At 41.4% G+C, this 24,457-nt stretch overlaps 1 protein-coding gene across 2 annotated transcripts in view; it reads left to right on the forward strand.

The window, feature by feature from the left end:
* Positions 1 to 20,301: 20,301 nt before the first annotated feature.
* Positions 20,302 to 24,457, forward strand: part of SLC2A13 (solute carrier family 2 member 13) — a 559,427-nt gene continuing 555,271 nt past the window's right edge. Inside the window, exon 1 of one of the 2 annotated variants that reach the window (XM_088836975.1) lies at positions 20,302 to 21,133. In XM_088836975.1, the coding sequence (XP_088693101.1) occupies positions 20,578 to 21,133 (556 nt within the window). In that variant the 5' untranslated portion in view covers positions 20,302 to 20,577. The remainder of the gene's footprint in view (positions 21,134 to 24,457) is intronic. The other variant, XM_055396779.2, reaches the window with a different exon arrangement.

The raw sequence follows: 24,457 nt of genomic DNA on the forward strand, positions 1-24,457 counted from the left end.
GTCATCCCCTTCTCCTCCTGCTTTCAATCTTTCCCAGCATCAGGGTCTTTTCCAATGAGTCAGTTCTTTGCATCAGGAGGCCAAAGTATCAGAGTTTCAGCTTCAGTCCTTCCAACAGTTATTACTGAATTCCTATTGAGTACCTATTAAGAATCAATTGAGTGCCAACCTTACTGCTAAGTCCACAGAAGACAAAGAATAAGAAGCAATTCTTGTTTTCACAAAATTCAGAATCTAGTAGAAGAAACACATGTATACATACAGGACGGTTTCCCACAATTTTGAGAATTATGTTTTTGAGAACTCTGTGACTAGATAATTTGTAAACTAAAAATCTAAGAATTTAAGAGGCAGTGGGAACGTGGGACAAAATTCAGAAAAAAATACCAGGAATGTCTTATTAAATATGAGGTTTGTATACTCTTAAAAACAATTTTTCAGTGCAAAAGGGATCATCCAAGAATTTCTTTTGATATTAAAGTTCGAAATTCAATTTAGCAACGTTCTTCTTTAAAGTGTTATTAATAAGTTGAATATGCAAATGTAATTTCAAGTTTACTTTAGAAGTTTCTGAATAAGGTTTGATCTGTCAAACTTAATATTTTAAACTATTTTAAACTACACTTATAAAACAAAATATTCAATTCCCTCCTTAAGTCCTTTATGACTTAAAATCTTCTGAAGTATAAAATTAATTCTTATAAAGATATTAAGCTTCTGCATAGTTTGTTCTTAAGTTCTTCTAAGTGTTTCAATGTATGCATTTAATAAAGATTTAGTTTAAAACCAAAAGTTTAAATCAATCAGTAAATTACTCATTTTAAGTTGAATTGAATGCTTGACACATGATGCTCTAAAAGTTCAACTCCTTTTTTTTCATTAGGACATTCCCAATACCCTCAGATTCTGTAACATAAAGATGTTAATATGATGCTTTTGATTCTTTTCAACTTTTCTATGCTTAGTTCTAATTATTTTAATAGTTGAGAGATGCTTACTTAATAAGGACATAATTATGCCATCCCAGTTGAATATCTGCATAACTTCCGCTTGGTTTCACAATCAGAGCTTTTGACTTTGATGTTGACTGGATTGCTATTAGAGACTGATGGGACAGGTTTAGCATTAGCTGTATCAATATGATTTATACTAAATCATATCATTGGGTTCCATTTACAGATATCTGATTCTTTTGTCAACTGATAGACGTGTCATAGCCCTACCTGGGTTATTTATATCACATGATTGGGCTTCATACTTTGTAAGCACTTAAAATCTGTACATGTATTTTCCGGTGACCCTTATCTGGAAGGAGTCCTCCATTTAAAATACAGTCTTCCTAATTTTCAGGATGCACAACTCTAATCAATAGTGATAAGCAATTCAATTTAATGTTTTAATGGCTTAGTGTGACTAATCAGGTTCAACTTCTTAGAATTTGAATTGTGAAGAAAGCTGATCGCTGTAGAATTGACGCTTTTGAACTGTGGTGCTGGAGAAGACTCTTGAGAGTCCCTTGGACTGCAAGGAGATCCAACCAGTCCATTCTAAAGATCAGTCCTGGGTGTTCATTGGAAGGACTGATGCTGAAGCTCCAATACTTTGGCCACCTCATGCGATGAGTTGACTCACTGGAAAAGACTGATGCTGGGAAGGATTGGGGGCGGGAGGAGAAGGGGACGACAGAGAATGAGATGGCTGGATCGCATCACCGACTCAATGGACATGAGGTTGAGTGAACTCCGGGAGTTGGTGATGGACAGGGAGTCCTGGCGTGCTGTGATTCATGGGGTCGCAAAGAGTTGGACACGACTGAGCAACTGAACTGAACTGATAACAATAAGAAAATTTTAAGATTGGCAGTTTTTAAAAATTTGCTGCTTTTAATTTTTCATGTATGAGGAACACATGGCTGGAGAGAAAAATAACTGATATGGCAGCTTTGTGATGACATCTGACACCCAAGCCCTTTCCATCTTTCTCTTAATATCTCCATTTTTAGATACAAAATATTTAACATGCTTAAAAATAATAATAAAGTCAGCATATAAAATAGAAAAATATTTTTAACAAGACATACATTTTAAAATATGTTTTTAAAAATAGATGTATTAAGATGTACAATAAACTGCACATATTTTAAAGTGTAAAATTTGGTAAGTCTGACATATGTATACACCTGAAAAACCATCATCACAGTCAAGGTAATGAACATAATCATCCACTGTCACTGCTTCTACTAGCCTCTGCGAACTCTCCTGACATTTCTCCTACTACCAATGCCATTCTCAGACAACCAATATTCACTTTCTTTTACTATAGATTCAGTTCAGTTCAGTCACTCAGTTGTGTCCGACTCTCCGTGACCCCATGAATCACAGCACGCCAAGCCTCCCTGTCCATCACCAACTCCCGGAGTTCACTCAAACCCATGTCCATCGAGTCGGTGATGCCATACAGCCATCTCATTCTCTGTCGTCCCTGTCTCCTCCCAGTCCCAATCCCTCCTAGCATCAGACTCTTTTCCAGTGAGTCAACTCGTCGCATGAGGTGGCCAAAGTATTGGAGTTTCAGCTTTAGCATCAGTCCTTCCAACGAACACCCAGGATTGATCTCCTCTAGAATGGACTGGTTGGATCTCCTTGCAGTCCAAGGGACTCTCAAGAGTCGTCTCCAGCACCACAGTTCAAAAGCATCAATTCTTCGGCGATCAGCTTTCTTCACAGTCCAACTCTCAGACTATAGATTAGTATGTATTTAATATAACTTTATATATATGAAATTTTACAGTGTATATTATTTTGTCTGGTGTGTTTCACTCAGCACGATTACTTTGAGATTCATCTACGCTGTTATATGTATCAATAGTTAATTACTTTTTATTTCTGATTACTTTTCCATGTATAGATATACCACAGCTTGTCTAATCATCTGTGATGGAGATTTCAATTGTTTTCATTTACTCTTTACTATAAATAAAGCTTCTATAAACACTAACAAAATGTTGTATATATATATGCTTTCATCTTTCATCTCTACTTAGGAATGGAATGACTGGATCATATACTGGATGTAATTTTAACCTTTTAAAGAAAATACCACACCATTTTCAATAGTTGTATCATTATACAATTCCACATGCAGATGAATGTTCCAATGGTTCCACATCTTGTCTGCACTTAAATCTGTAGGTTTATTTTTAGCCATTCTGTTAGGTATGTAGTAGTACTTTACCAAGGTTTAAATTTACATTTCCCTAATGAACAGTGAGTGTTAAGTGTCACTTCATATGCATATTTGCTACCCACACATATAGTCTTTGGTGAGTGCTTTTCCAATTATTTTGTCCATCTTTTAATTGAGTTATTATTTAATTTCAACAGTCTTTTATCTGAGTCGTTTATCAGATTGTTACTGTGGTTCAGTCACTCAGTCATGTCTGATTCTTTGCAACCCCATGGACTACAGTGCAGCAGGCTTCTCTTTCCTCCTCTGTCTCCCAGAGTTTGTTCAAACTCATGTCCATTGAGTTGGTGATCCATCCAACCATTTCATTCTCTGTCACCTCCTTCTTCTCCTGCCCTCAATCTTTCCCAGCATCAGGGTCTTTTCAAATGAGTCAGTTCTTTGCATCAGGTGGCCAAAGTATTTTTTTCAGCTTCAGCATCAGTCTTTCCAATGAATATTCAGGACTGACTTCCTTTAGGACTGATTGGTTGATCTCCTTGCTGTCCAAGGGACTCTCAAGAGTCTTCTCCAGCACCACAGTTCAAAAGTATCAATTCTTCAATGCTCAGCTTTCTTTATGGTCCAACTCTCACATCTGTACATGACTACTGAAAACACCATAGCTTTGACTATACAGACTATTGTCTGCAAAATGATGTCTCTGCTTTTTAATATTCTGCCTCTGTTTGTCATAGCTTTTTTTCCAAGGAGCAAGCATCTTTTAATTTCATGGCTGCAGTCACCATCTGCAGGGTTTCTGGAGATGCAAAATTGCAAATATTTCCTATCAGTCTGTAACTTATCTTCTCATATATTTAAAAGTCTATTTTTAAAATTAATTAATTTATTTTAATTGGGGACTAATTACTTTACAATATTGTAGTGTTTTTTGCCATACACTGACATGAATCATAAAAGAACATCTAAAACTAGTAACTTCAACAAAGTTACAAGATACAAAATAAACATACAGAAAACCAATTATTTTTCTATGTACTAGTTATAAAAATGTGGACACCAAAATTATAAATACATATACAAAAGAGATAGCTAGTTGAAAGTTGCTAATAACATAGGGAGCTCAACCTCTGTGACAGCTTAGAGGCGTGGAATGGGAAAAGAGTGGAAGGGAGATTCAAGAGGAAGAAGACATATGTATGTGTACTTATTGCTGCTGATTCACAAATTTGTTGTAGGCAGAAACCTACACAACATTGTAAAGCGATTATCCTCCAATTAAAAAATAAATACAGTTTAAAAAGAATGGAATAAAAATTTCCTTTTATCTACTTTTCAGTTTACTATGTATGAGTATTCTGGTATAAAGTTACTTTGGTAGACTTATAGTAGTTATGGATGTCTCAATTATCTGTAAAGTAGCTTCACAAACTTTTAAAATTAAACATATATGCATTGCTTAAATTTTCTTTAAAAAAGTAAATTTGACATGCAGAATGTTCTGATTTTGATGAAAACTAATTTATCAATTTGTTCTTTTATACATTGTGTTCTTGATAGTGTATTTAAGAACTCTTTGCCTAACTTAAGGAAGCAAAAATTTTCCCCTCTGTTTTCTTCTAGAAGATTTTTATTTGTCTTAGACTCTTACATTTGCATTTACCTGGCGGCGCAGACGAGAGAGACGCCGGCCCCGGCGCAACCGACCACGCACAGAGGCGTGGCCGAGAGGAGCTACCCCACGTCCAATAGGCGGAGGTAGAGCGGGCGCAGGAGGGCCGAGAGGAGCTACTCCACATTCAAGGTCAGGAGGGGCGGCCTTGAGAAGATACCCCTCGTCCAAGGTAAGGTACAGCGGCTGCACTTCGCAGGAGCGGCTGTGAAGAGATTTTCCACGACCAAGGTAAGAGAAACCCAAATAAGACGGTAGGTATTGCGAGGGGGCATCAGAGGGCAGACAGTGAAATCATAATCACAGGAAACTAGTTGATCTGATCACATGGACCACAGCCGAATGTGGTCCACTGGAGAAGGGAATGGCAAACCACTTCAGTATACTTGCCTTGAGAACCCCATGAACAGTATCAAAGGGAAAAATGATAGGATACTAAATGAGAAATTCCCCAGGTCGGTAGTTGCCCAGTATGCTACTGGTGATCAGTGGAGAAGTAACTATAGAAGGAATAAAGGGATGGAACAAGCAAAACCAGTACCCGGTTGTGGATGTGACTGATGATAGAAGCAAGGTCCAGTGATGTAAAGAGCAATATTGCATAGGAACCTGGAATGTTAGGTCCATGAATCAAGGCAAATTGGAAGTGGTCAAACAGGAGCTGGCAAGAATGAACATAGACATTCTAGGAATCAGTGAATTAAAATGGGCTGGAATGGGTGAATTTAACTCAGATGACCATTATATCTACTACTGTGGGCAGGAATCCCTTAGAAGAAATGAAGTAGCCATCATGGTCAACAAAAGAGTCCGAAATGCAGTACTTGGATGCAATCTTAAAAACGACAGAATGATTTCTGTTCGTTTCCAAGGCAAACCATTCAGTATTACAGTAATCCAGGCCTATGTCCCAACCAGTAATGCTGAAGAAGCCGAAGTTGAACGATTCTATGAAGACCTACAAGACCTTTTAGAACTAACACCCAAAAAAGATGTTCTTTTCATTATAGGGGACTGAGATGCAAAAGTAGGATGTCAAGAAACACCTGGAGTAACTGGCAAATTTGGCCTTGGAGCACGGAATGAAGCAGGGCAAAGGCTAATAGAGTTTTGTCAAGAGAACACACTGGTCATAGCAAACACCCTCTTCCAACAACACAAGAGAAGACTCTACACATGGACATCACCAGATGGTCAATACCGAAATCAGATTGATTATATTATTTGCAGCCAAAGTAGGAGAAGCTGTATACAGTTAGCAAAAACAAGACCAGGAGCTGACTGTGGCTCAGATCATGAACTCCTTATTGACAAATTCAGACTGAAATTGAAGAAAGTAGGGAAAACCACTAGACCATTCAGATATGACCTCAATCAAATCCCTTATGATTATACAGTGGAAGTGAGAAATAGATTTAAGGGACTAGATCTGATAGATAGAGTGCCCGATGAACTCTGGACGGAGGTTCATGACGTTGTAAAGGAGACAGGGACCAAGACCATCCCCATGAAAAAGAAATGCAAAAAAGCAAAATGGCTGTCTGAGGAGGCCTTACAAATAGCTGTGAAAAGAAGAGAAGTGAAAAGCAAAGGAGAAAAGGAAAGATATAAGCATCTGAATGCAGAGTTCCAAAGAATAGCAAGGCGAGATAAGAAAGCCTTCCTCAGTGATCAATGCAAAGAAATAGAGGAAAACAACAGAATGGGAAAAACAAGAGATCTCTTCAAGAAAATTAGAGATTCCAAGGGAACATTTCATGCAAAGATGGGCACAATAAAGGACAGAAATGGTATGGACCAAACAGAAGCAGAAGATATTAAGAAGAGGTGGCAAGAATACACAGAAGAACTATACAAAAAAGATCTTCACAACCAAGATAGTCACGATAACGTGATCACTGACCTAGAGCCAGACATCTTGGAATGTGAAGTCAAGTGGGCCTTAGAAAGCATCACTACGAACAAAGCTAGTGGAGGTGATGGAATTCCAGTTGAGCTATTTCAAGTCTTGAAAGATGATGCTGTGAAAGTGCTGCACTCAATATGCCAGCAAATTTGGAAAACTCAGCAGTGGCCATAGGACTGGAAAAGGTCAGTCTTCATTCCAATCCCGAAGAAAGGCAATGCCAAAGAATGCTCAAATTACCGCACAATTGTACTCATCTCACACGCTAGTAAAGTCATGCTCAAAATTCTCCAAGGCAGGCTTCAGCAATATGTGAACCGTGAACTCCCAGATGTTCAAGCAGGTTTCAGAAAAGGCAGAGGCACCAGAGATCAAATTGCCAACATCTGCTGGATCATGGAGAAAGCAAGAGAGTTCCAGAAGAACATCTATTTCTGCTTCATTGACTATGCCAAAGCCTTTGACTGTGTGGATCACAATAAACTCTGGAAAATTCTGAAAGAGATGGGAATACCAGACCACCTGACCTGCCTCTTGAGAAACCTGTATGCAGGTCAGGAAGCAACAGTCAGAACTGGACATGGAACAACAGACTGGTTCCAAATAGGAAAAGGAGTGCGTCAAGGTTGTATATTGTCACCCTGCTTATTTAACTTATATGCAGAGTACATCATGAGGAATGCTGGGCTGGAAGAAGCACAAGCTGGAATCAAGATTGCTGGGAGAAATATCAATAATCTCAGATATGCAGATGACACTACCCTTATGGCAGAAAGTGAAGAGGAACTCAAAAGCCTCTTGATGAAAGTGAAAGAGGAGAGTGAAAAGGTTGGCCTGAAGCTCAACATTCAGAAAACAAAGATCATGGCATCTGGCCCCATCACTTCATGGGAAATAGATGGAAAAACAGTGGAAACAGTGTCAGACTTTATTTTTTTGGGCTCCAAAATCACTGCGGATACTGATTGCAGCCATGAAATTAAAAGACGCTTACTCCTTGGAAGGAAAGTTATGACCAACCTTGATAATATATTAAAAAGCAGAGACATTACTTTGCCAACCAAGGTCCAACTAGTCAAGGCAATGGTTTTTCCCGTGGTCATGTATGGATGTGAGAGTTGGACTGTGAAGAAAGCTGATCGCCGAAGAATTGATGCTTTTGAACTGTGGTGTTGGAGAAGACTCTTGAGAGTCCCTTGGACTGGAAGGAGATCCAACCGGTCCATTCTGAGGGAGATCGATCCTGGGTGTTCATTGGAAGGACTGATGCTGAAGCTGAAACTCCAATTCTTTGGCCACCTCATGCGATCGAGTTGATTCACTGGAAAAGACTCTGATGCTGGGAAAGGTTGGAGGCGGGAGGAGAATGGGACGACTGAGAATGAGATGGCTGGATGGCATCACCGACTCTGTGGACATGAGTTTGAGTGTACTCCGGGAGTTGGTGATGGACAGGGAGGCCTTGGATGCTGTGATTCATGGGGTCGCGGAGAGTCGGACACAACTGAGCGACTGAACTGAACTCAACTGAAGTGACTTAGCACACACGTGTTGAAAGCCAGTTTTGCATACGTATGTGGATCTATTTCTTGACACTGTCACATTATGGCTGCTCTGTCTGTCTGTCTTTACATAAATGCCACACTACCTTGATTACTATAACTTTATATTATGGCTTGAAATCAAGTAGTTTTTTTATTTTGACTGACCAACTAAAGCATGTTAGTCCTCCAACTTTCTTTTTCATTTTAAAGTTGCTTTGGATATTTTATCTCCTTTTTCTTTTCATGTAAAATTTTAAATCAGTCTGTAAATTTCTTCATGAAAAGCCTATTGGAATTTTGAATCTGATTGTGTTTAACCTATGGATCATTTTGGGGGAGAGTTAATATTTTAATGAACCTTTCAACCCATGAAGGTGGCATATATATATCCATCTCCATTTTTTTAGGTCTTTAATTTGTTCTAGCAGTGTTTTATAGCTTTTTCACCGTATAACTTTTTCACATCTTTTGTAAGATTCATCCTGAATTATCTCACATTTTTATGTCACTACAAATAGCATTTTTATTTATTTTTGATTGTTTCTAGTATTTAGAAATACAATTGTTCTTTTGTTTATGATAATATATCTCATAACCTTGCTAATCTTATTGGTTCTAAGTAACTCCAGTGTTCTTGCCTGGAGAATCCCAGGGACGGGGGAGCGTGGTGGGCTTCCATCTAGGGGGTCACACAGAGTCAGACGCGACTGAAGTGACTTAGCAGCAGCAGCAGCAGCAGCTCTTTTGTAGATATCTTTGGATTTGCTAGAGACCAATATGTCATTTGTAAATAAAGACAGTTTGATTATATATATATTTTTACAATTTGGGTGAATTTTGTTTATTATAGTAAGTCCTCTACATATGAACCTTCAAGTTGCGCACACTCACAATTGCAAGGATGTGTTCTCATGTGGTCATATAGTTAGTTCACGTGTCTAGCAAACACTGTCACATGTGTGTGTTCTCTACAAGTGGTTGTGCTTTTGTGTACTTTACTTACAGTACTCTATAGAGTACAGTAGTACAATATCTTTATTTAAAGCTCAGGATGTCAGGAAGAAACATAAAAGCAGCAGTAACTTAGCTGGTACTGCTGAGAAATGCCTGGAATTGAAGGCCCAGAGAAAGGACAAAGAGAGACAAGAGGAAGAAGTAGCTGAAGAACCAAAGAGATTCACAATGCAGGAAATGGCAAGGGAATTTTCTTTATTTGAGGAGGCATTTTTAGTTTCTGAGGTATAGGCCATGAGCGTAGAATGGTACACGAAGGTTGGAGCAGCCATTCAGAAGGAACCAGAACATTTGCCATCAAGTGTGAGTGAAATTGCATCTTGTTCTCCATCTCCTACTGCTGAAGATGCTTCAGCTGTACCATCTCCCACCTTCTTTCCCACTTCCAGTCAGTAACTCTTCTTGCTTGCTGACTTGATGCCAGCTTCTGTATGCCAGATGTTGTACTGTACTACTGTATATTTTAATATACTGTACTGTAAGATTAATATTCGTTGGAAGGTCTGGTGCTGAAGTTGAAGCTCCAATACTTTGGTCACCTGATGCGAAGAACTGACTCATTGAAAAAGACCCTGATACTGGGAAAGACTGAAGGCAAGAGGAGAAGGGGGCAACAAAGGATGAGATGGTTCCATGGCATCATTGACTCCAGGGACATGAGTTTGAGTAAACTCCAGGAGTTGGTGATGGACAGGGAGGCCTGGTGTGCTGCAGTCCATGGGGCCGCAAAGAGTTGGACACGACTGAACAACTGAAGAAGACAATTTTAAAAAGAAAAAATTTAAAAGATGTAAGTTTTTATTTTATTTATTTATTGGCTATACTGGGTCTTCATTGCTGCATTCAGACTTTCTAGTTTCAGAGAGTGAGGGCTACTACTCATTGGGATGCGCAGTCTTCTCAGTGTGGTGGCTTCTCTTGTTTGGGGGCACAAGCTCTAGGCACCTGGGCTTCTGCAGTTGTTGCACACAAGTTTAGTTGCTTTGTGGCATGCAGCATCTTCCTGGACTAGGGATTGAACCTTGGTCCCCTGCATTGGCAGACAGATTCTTAACCACTGGACCACCAGGGAAGTTCACAAGTTTTTAGAAATAAGAGACACAAAGCAATTTTTCTTCATACTAAGCAATAACAGATATCTGAAACAATTTTTAATGTCAACAAAGGCTTTAAAATTATGAGTATATATAGTTGGCTGCTTTTTCCCCTTATTCACTCTGTGAGTTTCTCTTCCATTGGGATGATAATTTAAAGCTGTCTTCACTTAGCTTGTAAGTCTATGAAATATAGCTATGAACACCTCCAGGGTTCCTACATGAAAATTTCATGGTAGTTTCACAAAACAAAGATCATGTGGAAGAAATTGACTTTGCGTTTCTTGTCAGTGCACTATTGCATTCTTATTTTCTTACCAAATCACTCCCTGGTGAATATCTGTCATCATTAGCCAGTGGCAATAACATATTTACTGAATATTTCTATACTCAACCAAATATTTCTTACAACAATTCAGCGATTTAGAGAAAATAATGAAATTATCTTAGCTCCTCAGATGACAATTTTTCTTTTGCATTGCAAAATAAGGAATGCTTTTTCACACTTGGAAGGCTTATTTTTCTTTTTGATACTGGGAAGAGCTGCTAAAGTAGTTCCATCTCTTTCTTGTTATCCACAGAGTTCAGAGTAATTTTTCAAGATGATGATTGATAAGTATATTGACTTAGCTTTCAGCTTGAAAATTGTCAAAATTTTCTTTTAAAAGTTTTTCAAAATATGTATTCCTGTTCTGTGTTTTGGAACTTATGCCATTTTTCTTCTATTTGACAAATTTTCATTTAAATACTATGCAAAACCACATAGTGATAAGCAGGGTGATCCTGTCTGGTTAGTAGCTAGGTAAGATGTCTATTAATTAAGAAGTAGAACACAGAGTTTGTGCTTTGCCACTTGTGATCTAGGGTTCCCCAAATTAATGATGAAACATACTATGATCACTCACAGGCCAGAGGACTGTAAAACTGTGTAGATTGTAAAACCCAAGCAAATGGAGTTTTTTACTTTGTAGTTTAATCAGTCGACATTTCATCAAAATTTTTGGCACCAGTTAGGAATAAGAATTCCTAACCGTGAGCTGAACTGTGGTCTTGGAGAAGACTCTTGAGAGTTGACTGCAAGGAGATCAAACTAGTCGATCCTAAAGGAAATCAGTCCTGAATATTCACTGGAAGGACCGATGATGAAGCTGAAGCTCCAATATTTTGGCCACCTGATGCGAAGAATTGACTCATTGGAAAAGACCCTCATCACCAACTCGATGGACATGAGTTTGAGCAAGCTCCAGGAATTGGTGATGGACAGAGAAGACTGGTATGCTGCAGTCCATGTGGTTGCAAAGAGTTGGACACGACTGAGTGACTGAACTGACTGAAGAATAAGAGTAATTTTGTTGTAACAACTTTGTGGTTTTATGTTGTGGCTTTGAACTGGAGAAAATAAATACCATATTGTTTTTTAAAATTTTAATTTCAGTCCATTGATCTCTCTCCTCTTAACCTCTTAAGACAATGTTGACTCGGTAATTTGGTACATAATAATTTATACAATCAGCTATTTTTGCACATGGGTCTGCAGTGTTTTCCTATTGGGAATGAGGGCAACTGAGAGTGATGCAAAATAAAGTGCTTTTCATAAAGTTATATGCCCAAGAAATAGCGCATTTATTTCTATTAACGTCTATAGGCTATGTTATGTATTTCTTAAGAAAAAAAATACTCGTTTGACCAGTAAAAAATCTGACACTACTTGAGTTATATTTAGGATTGGGGTCAGGTGGCATCTTATACTTCGTGTTATCTCAACTTGTTATTTCATCACATTATGCACAGATATGGAAAGTGATGTCTTATAGACCTGAGCCAAACAAATTCCATGCGTGTTGATTTCCCTCATTAATCATTCAATAAGTATTTATTGGGTCCCTATATTTGCCAACAATGTGTTAGACTCAGGGGACAGAGTGGTGAACAGAACAAACACAGGCCCTGCTGTCATTCACTAAGGACACTTTTCTTTGACTTTGGGCTTTTGTGCCTGTATGCTGAGTCGTTTCAGTCATGTCTGACTCTTTGCTATCCTCTGAACTGTAGCCCTCTGGCCTCCTCTTTCCATGGGATTCTCCAGGCAAGAATACTGGAGCCGATAGCCATTTCCTTCTCCAGGGGATCTTCCTGACCCAAGAATTGAACTTTCGTTTCTTATGTCTCCTGCACTGGTAGGCGGGTTCTTACCACTAACACCACTTGGGAATCTAGTAGTAAAGCACAGTCACCCTATTACCATGCTTACAACTTCAGATAGAATCACACGTGAAACGAATCGCCAGTCCAGGCTTGATGCATGATACAGGGTGATCGGGGCTGGTGCACTGGGATGACCCAGAGGGATGGGATGGGGAGGGAGGTGGGGGGGGGGGCTCAGGATGGGGAACACATGTATACCCATGGTGGATTCATGTAAGTGTATGGCAAAACCAATACAGTATTGTAAAGTAAAAAAAAAAAAAAAAAGAATGCAAAAGGAAAAAAATCACTGTTGCAAATGAATTTAGAAGTTCGTTTACAAACTGCAAACAAACATATTGAATTTTTAAAAACAAAATGATTAGTGAGGAGCTCATCATGTTACAAGAAACATTTGAAAAGTATTTTCCATTACTAGTCAAACCACTGATATTGGCTGAAGAACCAGTGTCAGACCAAATTAATAATTTCTCAGTAGCAACTTCTTACTAGTTTCATTAGTGATTTCATTTTGAAACAAATATTTCCCACTGCTCTCACTTCAGATTTCTGCATCCTATTAAGGGATTTCTTGCAACTTCTTTTTGAAAAAATCTGTTTTTTTAACTAGTTATTTGCAGCTACTTATTTGTTTCAATAAAGACTATTTTGATACCCTTCTATCAAAGCTGAGCTCCACTAGAATTTTGTTCCTAGCACCAATTTGGTACACTATGCTTTGTATTATTGTGTGTATGCTCAGTTGCTCAGACATGTCTGACTCTTGGTGACCCTATGGACTGTAGCCTGTCAGTCTCCCCTGTCCATGGGATTTTCTAGGCAAGAATACTGGAGTGGGTTGCCCTTTCCTACTTGAGGGGATCTTTTCGATCTAGTGATCAAACCTGCGTCTCCAGCGTCCCCTGCATTGGCAGCAAATTCTTTGGCACTGAGCCACCTGGGAAGCTCACTTTGTGTTATTAAATGTATGTAAACTGGTGACTCATATGGTAAAGAATCTGCGTGCAATGCAGGAAACCTGGGCTTGGTTCCTGGGTCAGGAAGATCCCCTCCAGTATTCTTGCCTGGAGAATTCCATGGATTTGAGGAGCCTGGTGGGCTACAGTCCATAGGGTCACAAAGAGTCGGACACAACTGAGCAACTAACACTTTCACTTTCAAACACAGCCATGTTGGTTTTTAACTACTTGGGATATACTGCATTTGAGAATAGGAACTAGGTACTTTATTTTATTGTATATATTAGAAAATTGATACCGGGAAATGTTAGAACTTCTTACCACTTTGGAAGAAGCCAGCAGAGGGCAAAACTAACATAATAAGAATAACAGAGTGGAGAATAGGATAGAATCTGGATCTTTGATACTGTTTTTCAAAGACTAATCATACCATTTCTGATGCTGCCACCTCTGGACATTCAGACTTATGTAATGACACTCTTCTCTAGTGTATAAGCAGTTTGAGTATGGATTTCCTGTTACTCAGATTCAAGCCATCTAACTACTGATCTACTATTATTATCCTCCTTTTACAGAAGAGAAATCTGAAGCTTAGAGAAAATAAGAAGGTGGTTACACAATCAAGGGCTTCCCTGGTGGCTCAGAGGTTAAAGCGTCTGCCTCTAATGCGGGAGACCCGGGTTCGATCCCTGGGTCGGGAAGATCCCCTGGAGAAGGAAATGGTAACCCACTCCAGTATTCTTACCTGGAGAATCCCATGGATGGAGAAGCCTGGTAGGCTACAGTCCACAGGGTCGCATAGAGTCGGACACGACTGAGCGATGGAATGGAATGGAATGTACACAATCAAGTAAGTAGCAGAGTGAAGATATGAACCCAGGTGATCCTGCTTGCAACATCTAGGTTCACTCTGCTCCCACTCCTTATTACCCACTTCATGGAAAGCTTTCTTTTTATTTTTAAAATGTTTTTTAGCAATTATACTATTACTTATGTAATTAATAAGTAATTAATAATTACTAAATGACCAAATTGATAAAAGTCCTCGGGCCAACAACAGTGCCCAGAATTGAGTGTAGTAGTATAGACATTTGCTAGTCCTTCAATTCGGAGAAGGCAATGGCAAGCCACTCCAGTACTCTTGCCTAGAAAATCCCATGGATGGAGGAGCCTGGTAGGCTGCAGTCCGTGGGGTCGCTAAGGGTCGGACACGACTGAGCAACTTCACTTTCACTTTTTACTTTCACATATTGGAGAAGGAAACGGCAACCCACTCCAGTATTCTTGCCTGGAGAATCCCAGGGATGGAGGAGCCTGGTGGGCTTCTGTCTGTGGGGTCATACAGAGTCGGACATGACTGAAGTGACTTAGCAGCAGCAGCAGTCCCTCAATTAAGAACTACAAAGGTCAATACTGTATTTTTGTTATTAATGCCATGTTCCTCTTTCCTGATACATGTATATACATATACATATATATATATATTTGCTTGCCTTTTCTCTTAGAGGAAGAAGTGTTCTTCCTCTTGCCTATGGCTAGGTTAACCTCTCCCTTAGCCATCTTGCTCTTTCCCTCCCTGCCTTGTTTGAGACTGTTCTATCACTCATGCAGGATCTTGAATTATCAATTTATTCTTTTCACTTCAGTGTGTGTGTAGTCAGTCATGTCTGATTCTTTGTTACCCCCATGGACTGTAGCCCTCTAGGTTCCTCTGTCCATGGAATTTTCTAGGCAAGAGTACTAGAGTGCCATTTCCTACTCCAAGGGATCTTCCTTACCCAGGGATGGAACCTGTATGTCCTGTGGCTCCTGCATTGGCAAGCACATTCTTTATTACTAGTGCCACCTACTTCCATATGTGAATACATTCAAATCATGCCTAACTCCTCTACCCTTTCTCTTGGTCCTGATATCTCTTTATTCTCTCCTTCATCATGTTTACCAAGAGACTTCTTGAAAATGCAGCCGAGTTTGTTATTTCCACTACGTTGCTGTTAATTGAAATTTCTCTCCTCAAAGTCGCTGAGGAGTAAGAGGTGTTATAACCCTCCCCACCCAAAAGAGGAGGAAGTGATAATATGTTGTGTTACAAGTTCTGTTCCTGTTTGGGCATGTTTATTGTTGAGTGAAGCCAACATGTATTAAAATATCCTCCATGCTTCATGCTTTCTTATATTTCCTGTTTCACGCCTCCATGTAGAGAGCAAATCCAGATTGGGCGTCGTCTGTTGGGCATGCTGACCATCCTTTCTTTTTACCTTCCATTCCTGCCTCCTTTATTCCATCTCTTCTTTCTTAGAACAAGTCAAAGAAATGTCAGATTTTGGGGGAAGTGCATCTATTATACCTCAAAATTTGCCTTGGGACCCACTTCTTTGTACTTATTAACAGTATATTTATTTTGATGCTACCATTGTTTATTATATGTACAGGAAGTGAGAATGATCAATAGGGCAGGATTCTGACATTACTACTGGGTTTCTGAGCATATTACCAGCAAAATATTATCAAAACAATAGTCTGTTTCTCAGCAGTCACCATTGACTTTTTTCTCTCTTTCTCCTTACCCCTGCAGTTTTATTGTAGTATGACTGACAAATAAAAAATGTATATTGTTAAGGTATACAGTGTAATGTTTTGATATATACATACACTGTGAAATGATTACCATAATCAAATCACAATTACCTTTTTCTGTGGTTAGAACATTTAAGATATATTCAACTAGCAAGTTTCAAGCATGTGTGCAGTAAGTTGCTTCAGTCGTGTCCGACTCTTTGTGATCCTATGGACTATAGCCCACCAAGCTCCTCTTTCAATGGGATTCATCAGGCAAGAATACTGGAGTGGGTTGCCATGCCCTCCTCCAGGGGATATTCCCAACCCAGGAGTTGAACCCATGTCTCTTAAGTTTCCCTCACTGGCAGGCGAGTTCTTTACCACTAGAGCCACCAAGGAAGCCCAAATTTCCAGTATACGATATATTAACTATAGTCATTGTGGTGTATATTAGGTCTTCATCATTGACTTTCTAATAATTAACTTCAATGATTTCATAAGAGCTTTTATTCTCTTTGATCTCTGTGCGATACATTTGATACTACTAGCCAGCCCCTCCTTCTTGAAACACATTTGGCTTTTATGCCATATTACTTTACTAGCTGCTTCCCAGATGGCTCAGCAGTAAAGAATCCACCTGGCAATATAGGAGCCACAGGAGACGTGGGTTTGATCCCTTGGTTGGGAAGATCCCTTGGAAAAGGAGACGGCATCCCACTCCAGAGTTCTTGCCTAGAAAAATCCCATGGACAGAGGAGCCAGACAGGCTACAGTCCATGGGGTCCCAAGAATCAGACACAACTGAGCACTTCACTAGTTACTTTCACAACTCAAGTCTGTTGTTTTTATTGCCCAGGATTTGTCTGTCTTCTGGCAAAAAAAGACCCCAGATTTATTATGGGAGTATCATCCCCGCTCCAATCTAAGCCCATATGATTTACTTACATTAATAGCTCAAGCTGTGGGCACTAACTGGCCTTCAGATATGAGTAGAATAGGAAATAGATCTTGGAGCCTGCTGTAGCAACTTGGTTACCACATGGAATTTGAGAGTGGAGACTACACAGAAGGAAGCAAAGTGGTGAGATGGAGTTCTTGGTGACATCTTGGTTTTTGAGTCCCATATTTAGTTATATTTGAAATCAGTCTATTATAAACTTTTCAGAGACAAGAGACAATAAATCCTCCCTCTCCATAATTTTGGCTTAAACCAGTTTGATGTGTGTTTTTCTTTGTCATCTGAACAATATCAAAACTGTATTTACCTCTGTACATAAAAATGCATACATATAAATGCATAGAGAATGTTCTGGAAAGATACATTTCAAACTGATAGGCATGGTTATCTCTGGGGAAAAGGGACTATTATGGTGGGAGAGATGACTGGAAAGGGATTTACAGCTAAAACCATTCTTTGACTTATTTCCCTTTTCTATCTGGTCCTTAGCGTTTCTTGAGGTTGTAAAGCAAGTGTACCTAAAACTTGAGTTTTCAAATCCACCTTGTAAACAATAATGATGCTTATAATTATTAATTACTCTGCAACATGAATTAGGTATATTTTAAAATTCCTTTTCATTTCTAGTAAATGAGTCGTTGCTGTACCATCATCTGCTCTGAAAATAAGAAAACAAGCACAGGATAATTTAATAGCTTGTCAAAAGTGTACAGCAAAACAGTGATAGTGACGGGACCGATGTCTTTTGATTCTTGGCCAATGGGCTTTTTATTTCACCATAATCTGCAATTGTGGCAGGCTTCAGGAAACTATATTTTACTCATGCTGTGGTACTAAAATGAACTTGGCACTCTTCAAGGGCTGGGAAGAACTCTATTTAACTCTCTGATCCCTTTTGTCATGTCATATTTCTTTTAGGATGTAACCTGTTTTTAGGTAGTTAGGTGACCTGATGATACGGAATGGAACCACTTTAAGTAGTTTAGTGTTCTATAGCACAAAATTTGAATTTCCAGCGAAGGATGGTCAGGAGACAAGGTGTCCCTGCTAGGAGTAAATGAAAGTGTGTTTCATCTCAACAAGAGGGAACCGGCAACAGTATCAGTCGATTCTCGCCTGGTAGTAAAGCCCAGCTCTTCAAAAACGATGAAATGTCTCACCACCAGATGGCGCAGTTTTATACCAGCAGGCCTGGGAAAGGGCGCACTCTTACCTGAATCTTTCACAGTAGCATGAGTATTATTAAAGAGTTCAATGCTCTAGAGTTAAAAGCTCTCTCTGTTTAACGGATCCCTGGGAATTATGAGAGAACCTTACTTAGAAGGTTTAAACTTACACAATAAGTTTAAACAGTTAAGCCCTCTGAGTCCATTAAATCATTTTTCCTAGTTGCGGGAAAGCAAAGTGTATTATGGAGATAATCATGACTGATAATCCAAACCAAAGCAAAGCAATTTTGACAAATTCTAATGTAACTTTTTATTGAAACAAGACAACAAAATCTTTTTCTTTAAAAGCAAAAAGTTCTGGCCTGCAAGGAAAAATAGACCTCAAACTAAGAAGTCTTTTACTCAAATAAGGAAAATAAAGCTGGTGGCTCAGCAGTAAAGATGATAAAATAAGCTGCTTACAATGCAGGAGACCCAGGTTTGATCCCTTGGTTGGGAGGATCTCCTGGAGAAGGGAATGAGTACCCACTCTAGTATTTTTGCCTGGAGAATCCCATGGAGAGAGGAACCTGGCAGGCTACAGTCCATGGGGTCGCAAGAGTCAGACACAACTCAGCAACTAACGCTAACACTGAAATGATAAAGAATAGAATTATATGGTGCTTTCCCTCCTGCCCTGAGCCTGAAGAAAGAAAGCAAATCAGAGGGACATAGTTTCTTTTCTAAAGTGAAGCTGTATAGAATGATTTACTAATGACAAGTCAAGGGGGGGGAACCCCACAAATTAATAACCCGCAATTAACAGTTTAAAAAACTGGTGGAAAGTAATGTCATCTTTGCATTGTTTCAAGCAAATGGGGCAGGCTTACCCAGTGGCTCAGCAGTAAAGAATCCACCTGCAATGCAGGAGACACAGGAGACCAGAGCTGGATTCCTGGATTAGGAAATGGCAACCCACTCCAATATTCTTGCCTGCAGAATCCCACGGACAAAGGAGTCTAGCGAGCTACATTCCATTGGGTTGCAAAGAGTCAGACACGACTGAAGGGACTGAGCACACACATCACACAAACAAATGAGACAGTTAAAATTGCCCCCAGAAAATGGAGGACAGCAGTGTAGATTTCTCCAGGGAGACGACATCCTTCCTTGTAGTGAGTGTGTTGATGGAGATTGCCTATTAAACCTCAAATCAGATGAAATCTTGGGTTTACTTTGTACCAGTGGGAGCTATTAATACTTGGTGACACGAGTGGAACGTATAAACGTGAATTTTCTTTTACACATCAGGGATCCATGGAACAAGTTTTGTGATTCACCCTGGGAGATAGGTTAACTCAGTCCTCAAAGAAATAAGATTTCAGTTCAGTCGCTCAGTCGTGTCCGACTCTTTGCGACCCCATGAATCACAGCACGCCAGGCCTCCCTGTCCATCACCAACTCCCGTAGTTCACTCAAACTCAGGTCCACAGAGTCGGTGATGCCATCCAGCCATCTCATTCTCTGTCGTCCCCGTCTCCTCCCACCCCCAATCCCTCCTAGCATCAGACTCTTTTCCAGTGTATCGTTCCTTTAAAAGAAGCATAAATTGAGGAGGGACTGGCGATAAGAAACTGAATTGCTCCGGAACAGATTCATTTATATCACACTATTATAAAAGGAAGGAAGGGTACTTGTTATATGCCATAACAGGATATTTTTTCCTAGGCCCTTCCAGCCTTGGCCATCCTCAGGCTTTTCTAAAGTGGTTCTCTCCTTGCCTTTCCAAGCCGTGCAACCATCGTAAGCCATTTCTCCGGGTCTGGAAGCCTAGTACCGGGCTGGCAAACACTGGCTTGCTCCTCAGCTGCAACCCCCAAACTACGGGACTTGGAGCAGTTAAGAAACCGAGAGCCACGTTAGAAGGACCCTAGGTCAGAGGTCGCGATCGCCCGGGAGGTGGGGTTTAGGGGTCCGGGGTGGGCTGAGGCTGGCACCGCCCGGGGAGGGGCGGGGCGTCTCCCGGCCCCGCTGGCTGGGGCTGCACGTGACCTGCGGCCCCACCTCCCGCCTGCTCCGCAGCGCCAGCTCGGCAGGCGCGGGGCGTGAGTCTCGAGTGAGACCCGCCAGGCTCCAACTCCGCAGAGCCGGGGCCGGCGGGCAGCAACTTTCTCCCCGGAGTGGCCGCGGCGGCAGCTGCTACCGTGGCAGGCGGAGCGGGAGCCGGGAGGAGGAAGGCGGCGGTTCCTTGTGCCCGCTCGGGCTGTCCAGCCCTCCGAGACCGCCAGCCCGCGGAGCCTCGTTCCCCCGGGCAGCCCCGGGCCCCTGCCTTATGTCCCGCAAGGCGAGCGAGAATGTGGAGTACACGCTGCGGAGCCTGAGCAGCCTCATGGGCGAGCGCCGCAGGAAGCAGCAGGAGCCGGACGCGGCGAGCACGGCCGGGGAGCGCAGCCTTCTGGCGGCCGCGGAGTCGAGCGCCAGCCTGCAGGGCGCGGGCGCGGGCGGCGGCGGCGTCGGGGACCTGGAGCGCGCGGCGCGGCGGCAGTTCCAGCAGGACGAGACCCCCGCCTTCGTGTACGTGGTGGCGGTCTTCTCCGCGCTGGGCGGCTTCCTGTTCGGCTATGACACCGGGGTGGTGTCGGGGGCCATGCTGCTGCTCAAGCGGCAGCTCAGCCTGGACGCGATGTGGCAGGAGCTGCTCGTATCCAGCACGGTGGGGGCGGCCGCCGTCTCGGCGCTGGCCGGCGGGGCCCTCAACGGCGTCTTCGGCCGCCGCGCCGCCATCCTGCTGGCCAGTGCCCTCTTCACCGCCGGCTCCGCGGTGCTGGCCGCGGCGAACAACAAGGAGACGCTGCTCGCCGGCCGCCTGGTTGTGGGGCTCGGCATCGGTGAGTTCCGGCTTCGCGAAGGGCGCCTGCGGGGCCCCTGGCGACTCCGCCCTTGACCCTGGTCGCTGCGTTCTTTTCCCCCTTCAGGGTCCCCGTCCAGTGTGGCCAGCTCCCGAGGATACTTCGCACCTCTCGCTGCTGTTCTGAGAGCCCATCTGTTTGTTAGTCCGGCCTGTCAGTCTCCCTCCAGGGTGGGGTGGGGGTGGGGGCTCGCTGTGGTCTCCCCCGAGCCCACGTGGACTCTGTCGCCCACGTGGACTCTGTCGCCCACGGACAAGTGAATCCGCGTGATAGTTGCCTCTCTAAGCCCTTCCCGGAACCCGGCTCCTCACCAGCGGTTTCCTTGATTCAGCCTTACCTGATGTCTATCTAAGAGCTTAGGAGGGAGGATCTCTTTACTCTCCAACATTGTCTCACTTTTTCCTCCACTACTAGACTCTTGCCTCTTCTAGGATTCCGACTTCCGAACCCAATCAGTCTTAAAAGATACAGTAAGAGAATTTTTAAAGTTCTTCAAGTCATCTGGACTCGACTCTTTGCTGCTCCTCACTTTCCTTCTCGAGTCATTTATCCTTAGGGTAGAGTATTATTTTATTCTCTTGAGTTAGTTTACTTTTTGTATTGCCTTTTGCTTTCCTTCCCCCTCCTCCCCAATAAATTCTTGACTTTCTGTTTTTCTGACCTTTTCCTTTGAATCTGTATTCACCCGTTTTCCTTTTTGTTTTGTCTCTCCTGCTTTCCCTTGGGTCTTGTTCACCTCCTAAATTCACTTTGAAACTATTCTCCCTATGGATAAATTCCCAGCAAGGTAGATGTTTGCAGTTTACTGCCAAAATGAAAGGATTAAGATTCCCTTGGGATTGGTTTTTCACCCTGGTTGCTGAGCAGGGGAGGTGCAGTTGGTAAGTTCTTGGCAGATGGAAGCTGTTTGGAATGTGCGCAGTATTATTAGAAAGCACTTTTGAGACAAAGTGGGGGTTGAGACTTAAATCTTACTAGTGATTTTTGTAAGGCATGCCGCTGATGCTTTTTTATTGTTTCCTTTCATGATTCAGTTTCTTGTTTCCTTTAGGGTGCTGTTGAAGTATTTCTTCCTTATGGCTGGGGATTGTTTAAAGAGCCCTTTAAACTAGGGCTCCTAATGGTCTGTCCATTCACCACTTGTTTGACGTTTATGCTTTTCACCTTTTCTCTGTAGACTCTATAGGGGAGAGAGCCCTATTTATACAACTCCACATGTAGGAACCATAACCTGAAACCCAGCTCACTGCACTTTATATCCAGAATTGGTTATTTTTGGTTTCCCTTTTGTTTGTTTATTCCACTGTTAATTAGTGAAGCAGGGCAAGGCTCTCAGTTAGATGTTAAGTTGGCTTATTAAAGTCTGAAATGACCAAAAGGTACAAATGAAATGAAACCTCTCTGTAAGAAGTACCTAGTGCTTTCAGGATTCTCCTCTCAGCATTCTCTGCATGGGACAACAGATTACATTTTTTTGTTACTTCTGACATTGAAATAATGTAATTTTAGGTAGCAAGATGTGTTCAGTAAGACTGAGTCTTTTTTGTGATTTTGGAATTCAATACTGTTTTGCAGAGATCTCTCAGTGAAGTTTCCTAGTGTTTAGCTATGGCAAGTGTTAGGTATTTGGGTTTTTTATTTAGTCTGTCATCTGATAGGAAAATCAAGCCCCTGTTGTATGTTTAAGGGCCCTTTCCAGATGAGCAGAACAGTGAGGAACATTTATGCTTCAGTAAGAGTGGCTGGGCAGGGTTAGAGCAAGATAGAACTAGCTAGGCTCTGTAAGGAAGGCTTACAGAGAGGGTTGTTAATTAAAAGAAGGTACAGTTACCCCAAGAGAGGAAAGCCTAAGCTCTTCCAGATGGAAATGGTATGTTGATAAGTAGTATTTTGACAGTAGAGATAGGGAAAGGACCTTCTGGGGCCAAATTTGGGAATGAGCAAAGAAAGAAAAGCATAGGCCATACTTGAGGAACAAGGTGGATGCAGCAAAGAGGATGAAGCAAGAGGTGAGGTTGGAAAGGTTGGTGTGCAAGAGCAGCATCTATGTCTCTGGCACCAGGGTTGCTTGCCTGATATTGCAGGTAGTTTATTTAGTCCTGGTATGGCCTGTCTTGAGAAGGCAATGGCACCCCACTCCAGTCCTCTTGTCTGGAAAATCCCATGGACGGAGGAGCCTGGTGGGCTGCAGTCCATGGGGTCGCTAAGAGTCGGACACGACTGAGTGACTTCACTTTCAGTTTTCACTCTCATGCATTGGAGAAGGAAATGGCAACCCACTCCAGTGTTCTTGCCTGGAGAATCCCAGGGATGCGGGAGCCTGGTGGGCTGCTGTCTGTGGGTCACACAGAGTCGGACACAACTGAAGCAACTTCGCAGCAGCAGCAGCATGGCCTGTCTTACTCATGGAGGGGCACCACTTAGACTGGAAGCCCTGATATAAAGTTGTGTAAAAAGCTCTCCTCACTTATAAAATGAAGAATGTTTTAAAGTTATAAACAGATTTTCAAAGAGGCCACATTACACATCACCACCTTTCAAATTAGGATCTATGCGATGCATGTAATTGTATTTGTAAAATTCTTAAAACTCACAAAGATGACTAACCATTCAAATAAGAAATTACAAATACTTTTAGCTACAAGGAAATGAGTCCTTAGGATGAGCATTTTTTTTTTTTTAGGGATACAAAATTAGTTTTGCTTGTTTACTGCACTGAATCTGAATGTACATCATACTTTTAAAGTAGTTAGATTTTGTGTGTGGTCAGGAGGTTTTTGTTTTTGTTTTCTATTATCCTTTTGATATTTAGTAATACTGAAGAATACCTTTGTGTCTTTTGGCATATTTTTCTGGCAAATTTGTAATGGAAATTTATTTCTTCCACAAATTTACATGTGGTAAATATAAAGCTAATAAGGACAGGGTTTTTTGTTCATTTTGTTCACCAATGTACAGTACTCTCAGCCTGTAGGAGGCACTTGTACTTCATGACTAAATGAGTGTATGGTAAGCAGAAGCATTAAAAAGTTACATTTCTGATAGTGTATCAAAGTATGTAAGTATTGTTATTTTTTTAGAGTATTGTGAAATACTTGAAAGACTATATAAGGATTTTAGTTTGTTCAGTTCAGTTCAGCTGCTCAATCTTTTCCTAATCTTCGCAACCCCATGGACTGCAGCACATCAGGCTTCCCTGTCCATCAGCAACTCCTGGAGCTTACTTAAACTCGTGTCCATTGAGTCAGTGATGCCATCAAACCATCTCATCCTCTTTCATCCCCTTCTCCTCCCGCCTTCAAT

The sequence above is a fragment of the Moschus berezovskii genome, chromosome 6 (genome assembly GCF_049115385.1).
Source record: "Moschus berezovskii isolate FMDL1 chromosome 6, NW_MosBer_1.0, whole genome shotgun sequence".
Lineage (NCBI taxonomy): Eukaryota > Metazoa > Chordata > Mammalia > Artiodactyla > Moschidae > Moschus > Moschus berezovskii.